We start from the raw sequence: 8,378 nt of genomic DNA, 5'->3' as shown, positions 1-8,378 counted from the left end.
TCCATACATATGTCCAAAACACATGTCTGTCACACACAGCAACACTAAATCCAACATTAATGAGAATTTATTTAGTATACAGTAGTATACGCCAATCTAAATATTATATATGGCAATTTAAAGAACAAATAATACTAATAGAATAATATTATATATATATATATATATATATATATATATATATATATATATATATATATATATATATATATATATATATATATATATAAAAGATAAAATGTTTATTTGTTATTTAATATACATACTATATACATTCTATACGTTCTATTGGTATATGGTTTTATTCTATACACTACAGACAACATTTCTTCCAAATTCCAAATAAAAATATTGTTATTTAAAGCATTTATTTGTAGAAAATAAGATGCAGAGCTTTCAGATCTCAAATAATGCAAAGAATACAAGTTCATATTCATAAAGTTTTAAGAGGTCAGAAATCAATATTTGGTGGAATAACCCTGGTTTTTAATCACAATTTTTATGCATCTTGGCATGTTCTCCTCCACCAGTCTTACAATCTGCTTTTGGATAACTGTATGCCTATCCTGGTGCAAATTCAAGCAGTTCAGCTTGGTTTGATGGCTTGTAATCATTTCTGAATGATGGCAACCCGAAGCATCAGTTTCTTGCTGCACAGATGAGAGAGTAAAGTCAACGTTTTTATATGCAAGCCTCTTCATTCAGTAGCCATCTGTGCAATGCCAATGGACATTTATTTCCAGACATGAGTCTCCTATCTTTATGACTGGAAAGAGACTAAAAAAATTAAATCACTGATAGAATAGAATTATGAATAAGTTGTAGTATTTGGCTCAATAATACACAGACAAGAAATTATTTTTTGCCATTTTCTCTACTGCACTTGTGCAGACCTTCACTTTCCAACTTTCCCCATAGCATCAACTGTTTTGGTTGGTTCAGGGATGATACTTTATCTGTGAACAGTGTCACACTGAGCATTACAAGAAGGTTGTGGACCCTTGCAGATGATCTATGCTTCAACAGGAGTGCAAAAAAGAAGTAGAATCATTATAAAGCAAATGCAATAAGCCCTTATGCAGTGGGGCCTGTTGCCTGTTGCATTAGTAGACTGCAGATTGCAGTGGCCAGTCTGCAGCTACTCATCTCAAATTGAATGCTGTTGTAGTGAATGGAAAGAAGATCTGACTGATTAAATGTGTGAATGTTTTTGCAAGGCTTGCATTGCATCACCTAGTACCTCAGGTATCAGGCTTGCGAGGAAGAGAGGATACAATGAAAGCAGAGCCGACTGTGTTGTTTTGTCGCAGCAATAATTTTTCCATTTCTTCAAAGTCATGACATACTTTCAGATTTGACAATTCTTCAGAGGCAGAGAGCGCGAGAGCAGAAGAGGAAGAGAGGCAGGAGAATCCGTGGGTATCTGCTCTTGATTGCTTCTCTGTCTTTCACTCTTTGTTTCTCTCTCTCTCTCTTTTGTTTCGTGCATTTTCCATTGTGCGTCACTCGGACCATAAATGAGCAAGTCTTTGTCTTAATCTTTGAAGTCATGTGACAGAGAGAGGAATTACCTACAGAGCCACATCCCCCACCCACAATGTGATATACATACTCCACCCAGACCAGAGACTGCAGACTGATACACGGGGAGACTGAGAGGTTACGAGCAGGTGGCTGAGTGACTGATAGTGAGCGGTTGAACAGCAGAGTGGATAGAAGGAGAAGGACAGGTCTCTTAGGATGAAGAAGGTCATGGCACAGTCAAATATGAAATTGCAGGTTCTGATTCTTCTGGCAACAACTCTGACTATTTCATGTGAGTCTGAATTTTATTCATTATAATATTTTGCACATTATTTTTTATTGAAAAAAGTAGCTACTTTGGTATTAAGTTTTCTTTAGTGGAAAATAGTGGAGTGGGTGAAAGCATCTAGGCTCATTCTTACCAAACAGAAATGTAATTAAATTAAAAATAATAATAATCATTTTTAATTATTATTTTTGGAACATTTGTATTGGTCTATTCTTTTTTTACATTTTGACACAATGTGAAGAGACAAATTGACATAAAAATAATATTCCATACAATAAATAATATATTTTTACTTAGGAAGGAGTTTACAGCTTGCATTTGTTAGAGTAAATAAAAAATCTATTAAAGGCATTCTGTGCTAATGGTCACTGTGTGTGTATGTGTGTCTGTATGTACATCCTGCAGGTGGCCAGTATGGTGAGGAGATTGCAGAAGTGTTTGTGGAGAGCGGCTCAGTGGCTGTGCTGCCGTGTCAGATGTCTGTACCAGATGTGCACTCTCCTGCTGTGCAATGGAAGAGAGAAAGTGGAGGGTAAGAGGCATCTATACCTTCAGGATGCAAAAAAAAAAAATAACAATATAAATATTATAATAATATAATAATAAATATTAATAAAAAGGAAATACAGTATATTTTTTGTTGAAGGTAAAAACTCACTCCCTTTTCTTCCCTATTTTTCTTTCTTTCTCTCTCAGTGAAATGAAGACAGTGTGGCGGAGGAACCGGAGTGGCATGGAGTACCGATCAGTGGGGACATCTGTACGTGCTTACTGTCCTCAACCAAACTTCAGCTGGGGGGAGTTCAGTCTGCATTTGAGTGGTGTGACAGAGAAAGATGGAGGAATGTACCACTGTGTCGTGGAGGGAATGAAGAAGCACACCAGGAAGGTCATGCTCCGAATCGTCAGGGGTAATTTATCTTCACGACATGCAAACATATACACACACGGGCCACAACAAGCAGAAATTAAACGAGCCCTTCTAACGAATAGCCATGTATCAACTGTTGCTTCTCTTTTTCTTTTCTTTTTTGTTACTATTATATAAAGTGCCTTTAATTAATAAATAAACATACATCTATTTAAGTACAGTTTAGTTTTAAATGTAAAAAAGTTAGATCACAAAAATAAAAATAATAAAATATAACAGATTTCTCCCAAAATAGAAAAACGATTCATATGGTTGGTGGTTATTCATTAGACGGGCTCAGTTATGATCTTATGTTTTCCAATTGCAAGCTCAGGTGGGCTGAGGGTAATCATTTAAATATGACTCCTCCAAACGCCATATCAAGTGTTCCTACACATTACACTCAAGTCTTTCCACACACATAAGGGTCTCTATTAGTCATTGAGCTTCTCAGAATAATGGACCGTCCCTAATAAGCCTGAGCAGCATCTAAACATGTTCATCTTCATGTTCACGCTTTTCGTTCACCCATAAACTAGGCGAAATACTTACGTTTTATGATTAATACCTACAAAACAGTTCTGCATTCAAGTGTCCTGTGTTGCTGTTTCCCTACAGTGTCCTTTACTCCCGCTGAGGTGGTGGAGGGCAATTCGATGACCGTGTCCTGCAACATCACTCCACAGCCTGACAGGGTGAAAACAACGTGGGAAGTAAGGGGCTCATTGAGGGCAACCAGTCAGTCGCTAACATTCCAACATGTGTCTCAAAAGGAGTCTGGAAGCTGGAGTTGTCTGGTTAACAGCGATAAAGCTTCGGGAAAGGCATCAGCATCACTGCAAGTCAAAGGTGCTTAATAAGTGAATATTAATAATAATAATTAGCCTACAGTTTAGATCTGTAGTCAGGTCCATTTCTATACAGTAGATTACAAGCTTAGAATTAATAATAACATATAATAATATAAAAAATAGAGCTGAAGGTTTATCCTTTGTTAATTCTCATCTCTCTTTCTCTCTCTGTTTCTCAGGAATCCTCAATCCAGAGGATAACAGTAAAGTAGTGTACGCTGAGGTGGGCTCCTCCGTCACTCTGCCATGTGTCTTCAGTAGCGGGCTCTTTGTAAGCAGTGTGTCCTGGAACAAAGTGTTCAATGCAGCTGATCTTTCTACAACATTTGCGACGTCTTCCAAAATCTTCTCTGGCCTTTACTTCGAGAGCGTGGTGGAGGAAAATGAGGGCATCTACAAGTGCTCAGGACAGGTGGAGGGTGTCAGGAGGAGGAGCGAGAAAATGGAGAGATACATACATCTGGTCACTGCTCAGAGTAAGTGAAAACAAATCTGCTTTTTTCATGATTTAATCAATTTAACCATGCAAAAAAAAAAAAAAAAACATTTAATTTAAACAAAAACATGGATGTGGATTTTAGTTATACGTAATATGCAATGGTTTAACACATGACCATTCAAACGAACTGTGTTTAACAGAAGAGATAAATAAAACCTTGAGAAATAACACATAATAGATATACTATAGCACTAAAAATGAAATACAATAGTATTTAGCCTTATTTCTAAGCCTGGTTCTTCCTGTCACCCCTGCAGTTCTGAGTTCCTCCATAAGTGAGCAGCTGTCCCTGAGCTGTGAGCTTAGCAACAGCAGCCGGGTCACTCATTACGAGTGGCTCCGTTTGGACTACGGTGAAAATGAGACCCAGACGCTGAGCACTGTTCAAAATTCACCATCAAAAGTCCTGAAGATTCCCAAAGGTGAAGAGAGGCACCGGGGCGGATGGGTGTGTCGTTTCTATGAGCATCAAACGCTTTTGGGAAATGCAACCTACCACCAGCCAATGATGAGTGAGTAAACTGCTTTTTTTTTTTTTTTTTTTTTAAACATTACACAAATGTTTGTATCTGTAGTTTCTGTAATACAATCACATATACCACTATTTCTCAACCCTGGCTCTGGAGGCCAACTGCCCTGCACATTTTAGAGCATTCACTGTTTTAAAACTCATATTTTAATGTATAACTTAAATAATAATCTGTTATTCAGCTGATTAGTATTGCACATAAAATTTCTTAACGTACTGACATGCTATATGATGACTGTATCTGCAGGTGGCCTGGAGGGAATGAACAAGTCTGGAAACAACAGAAAAATTATCACGATTATAGGACTGACTTTGGTGGCACTGCTGGTGTTCCTTATTTTGCTCCAGATGTACAAAAACCACCGCAGGGTAAGTAGCAAAAATAAGTGGTTAATGATAGTAACTGAAATATATGGTAAAATGCCGAAATATATGTAAAATAAAAAATATATTAATAAATTCATGAAATATAGGTGCACACATCACATGATCCTCGTTTCTTATCAGTTTTTTTTTTAAATCTATGTCCACAGAGAAAAATGATCATGCAGTATCCAGCTATGGAGACCATTGTCCACCTGGCCTCTAATGAACGAGAAAGGATAGAAAGAAGCAACAGAAAAGAAAAGGAGTGCTCGGTGGATCTGAAATCCATATCTGTCTAACTTTTCTCTGGTTTTGACATTTTGTAAAACAAATGTATGTAGTTAAAGTGATGAGGGCTGATTTTCCTGAGGGTTGATTTTTTAAACTGATTATATTTGCATTATTGATGTATATAAGTGTATATAAGTGTGTGTGTGTGTGTGTGTGTGTGTGTGTGTGTGTGTGTGTGTGTGTGTGTGTGTGTGTGAGAGAGTGTGAGTGTGTGGGTGCACATGTGTATGTGGTTTGTGTGTGTGTGTGTGCGTGCGGGCATGTGCGTGTGTGTGTTTGCCACTTACAGACAAATGTAGCATGTAAATAGGCCATGACACTGAGAGAAAAAAAACTACACAAGTATTTCCTTGAATGCTGATCTTTATCTATGATATTGTGTAAATGTATACAAATAAAATACTGTAAATAGATACAACAAAAATAAAAAATGATGAATAAAATAATTGATGTATGAATTTTGTACAGTATTTACAGCACAGTATATACAACAGTAAAATTCCACATTTTATCAAAATAGTGCACTTTCCGGTTAGATTATACACACTTTTGAGGTCTATACAGTATATGCAACTTCTACATGGAAGGCAACAAATCTGTACATTTACAGCAGTGGTTCCCAACCTGTGCTCTGAAGGTTTGTTGTTGAGTTTGTTGTTGGATGAAAAATAAATGAATAGGCCTACATTCTGTATAACATCTGAATGAATGACTTTTCCATAATGTCTCACAACCCAGTAATATTACTATATTAATATGGTAGTTTTTTTAAACAAAGAGAGTGTTTGGCAGTGTTTTCCCCTTTTATTGCTTTTTTAAATGTAAATATTTTGGATTTTTTAAAAGACAAAAAAGAACAACCTCCTAAATATAGAAGTACAAACAGATTTGGCCTGTTCTCAACAGAATGGTCTGTTCTAGACAGATTTGCACTTGCATCATATTTCTTACAATTTTAACGGATGCATTTAACTCCAAGGGATGCTTGGTGATTTGTGATATTTTTTCACAATTTTTTTCTCTAAATCTCCTGATGTATTCTCTTTAATAAGCTTTTCTCAGATCTGTATAATTGTGTTCTTTGGTCTTTATGGTGTATTTATTTGCAGGAATACAGAGTGGTTCTTCCACTCAGGTCTCTTTATACTACAAACACCTGAGATACATTCACAGCAGTCACTTTTAAGAGAGTAAATACTTTAATAATTTAATCACGTGGTTTACATTGTATATATTAAACATCCAACAAAAAAGGCAGTTTATACTGAAGGTAAATTAATGTATAAAAGCAATAAAAGGGGAAATATCTACGTGGTTAAATACTGTTTGCCGTTTCTGTGTGACAGTAAAAACATGATTGAAAATGTGATGAAAAGCAGGTTGTTTTGTAATGTGTTTCAGCTCTGAGTCAAACACCAGAACACTGAAAACCTTTTTTTTGGAGCAGGAGAACACAGGTCAGACGTTTAACTACACTTTATTTTGAGGAAACTGCACTTTGGCCCTAGTTCCTACTCAGGTCAGAGGTTCCAGCAGTACATTCTGGTGCACATGAAGCATATGAAGCATTACACACTGTGTCCATGGCTCTAGACTTCACTGTACTCTCCATCCTCGTGTCTTGGTGTATCCTGGAACTCTGTCAGGGTCTGGTTGAACCAGTCTGTCTGATCAGACGGTCTCAAGAATTCCAGCACTTCTGCATCATCAAAGCACCAGCCTGGCCAGTCCACACTCGCACCCATGGGAGTAACAGGGCTGCAGAAAGACAAAAGAGTGCTGTTGATGACAATAATAGTAAGAGTTCATTTCTGAATCTTGTGCTAATTGGTAATATAATACAGGAAATTGACAAATCCTGCACCTAACAGCTGGGGTTATGCATAGGGCTCAGCCAGGATCTACTACTCACTCAACTAACAATAATAGCAAAGCCACCACAATCTGATACTGGCTCGACAAGAATCCAGAAGCACAGCCTAACACTATGTTCATGGTCCATTGCCTCAACTGCCAAGTAACAGACCTACCAAAAATAACCTATGAACACACAGAATCCCTCCTTAATCTAAGCTCACTTCCTTTAACTATGGCAACAACACACTTACCTAAGCACAATCACACACAATAAATCACATTATAAGTTGCGTGAGCAGAACACAGCAACCACTCCCATCCGATACTGGCTCGACAAGAATCCAGAAGCATAGCGAACTATGTTCATGGTCCGTGCCTCAACTGCCAAGTACTCAGACGTCTACAAAAACTCATGAGACAAATTATTACAAGAGCAGGACCACACCAATCCCCTTCATCCAAACTCTAACACAAACTTCAGTGCAAGCTCTTCTCAGGGGTCATCAGGCAGGCACCTTCCTTCGTCAGTGTTTCGCTGAATTAGGCCCACGACACCTCCAGAAGGCTCAACAGTGAAGTCTGGCGTCCCAGACCCACCCCCCTCCAAGCTTGACGTAGAAGCACAAACTCACTCCCTTCCCCACACAGCCTCAGCCCTTCTGAACCACAACCACTGACTAGATCTTTCAGCTACATCTGACAACTCCTTCACTACAGTCCTTAGCACACGACCTCTAATTCCGAATTCAGACAGCAGTCTTGTGGCAGACTTCGCAACAAAGCCTCTAGTACCTACCTCTACCGGTCTAATATACGCTTGCCACCCACGCTCTCTCACCTCAGCCACCAAGTCTGTATACTTCAGCCTTTTCCTTTCATAAGCTCCATCTACCTCGTCTTCAAACGGAACAGTCAGCTCTATAAAATACACTATCCGCTTACTTTCAGAGTACAACACTACATCCGGCCTCAAGGTTGTAACCAGAATGCACTCTGGGATCTGCAGTTTGCTACCTACATCCACTAATAACTTCCAATCTCGTGCATTGGCCCACTTACCAGCAGTTTTCAAGCACTGTGCTGTTTCTCCACTATGCTGCCCCTCACGCACAAACGTGATTACCCTACTGCAACCTACCACGGGCATGTTATTAACTTCTAACCGTTTCTTATCAAGTGCACCTGCAAGAGATCTAAGTACCTGATTATGCCTCCATGTGTAGCGCCCCTGGGATAGACTCACCTTACATGCCGACAAAATG

At 38.4% G+C, this 8,378-nt stretch overlaps 2 protein-coding genes across 5 annotated transcripts in view; one reads left to right on the top strand and one right to left on the bottom strand.

Annotated features, from left to right (window-relative positions):
• Nucleotides 1–805: 805 nt before the first annotated feature.
• LOC103024539 (neural cell adhesion molecule L1.1) lies at nucleotides 806–5,580 on the top strand. The gene is made up of 8 exons (XM_007249785.4): nucleotides 806–1,816; nucleotides 2,219–2,345; nucleotides 2,510–2,724; nucleotides 3,342–3,572; nucleotides 3,754–4,050; nucleotides 4,331–4,585; nucleotides 4,850–4,971; nucleotides 5,136–5,580. The coding sequence occupies exons 1-8, from the start codon at nucleotides 1,741–1,743 to the stop codon at nucleotides 5,265–5,267; spliced, it is 1,455 nt and encodes a 484-aa protein (XP_007249847.3). The 5' UTR covers nucleotides 806–1,740; the 3' UTR covers nucleotides 5,268–5,580.
• A 24-nt stretch (nucleotides 5,581–5,604) lies between these two features.
• plekhg6 (pleckstrin homology domain containing, family G (with RhoGef domain) member 6) overlaps nucleotides 5,605–8,378 on the bottom strand; it is a 70,404-nt gene continuing 67,630 nt past the window's right edge. For all 4 annotated transcript variants that reach the window (XM_049480653.1, XM_049480652.1, XM_049480650.1 and 1 more), the window contains one exon: nucleotides 5,605–7,017. In XM_049480653.1, the coding sequence (XP_049336610.1) occupies nucleotides 6,849–7,017 (169 nt within the window). In that variant the 3' untranslated portion in view covers nucleotides 5,605–6,848. The remainder of the gene's footprint in view (nucleotides 7,018–8,378) is intronic.

This window comes from Astyanax mexicanus, chromosome 6 (assembly GCF_023375975.1).
Source record: "Astyanax mexicanus isolate ESR-SI-001 chromosome 6, AstMex3_surface, whole genome shotgun sequence".
NCBI lineage: Eukaryota > Metazoa > Chordata > Actinopteri > Characiformes > Acestrorhamphidae > Astyanax > Astyanax mexicanus.
This window is presented reverse-complemented; position numbering and strand designations above follow the sequence as displayed.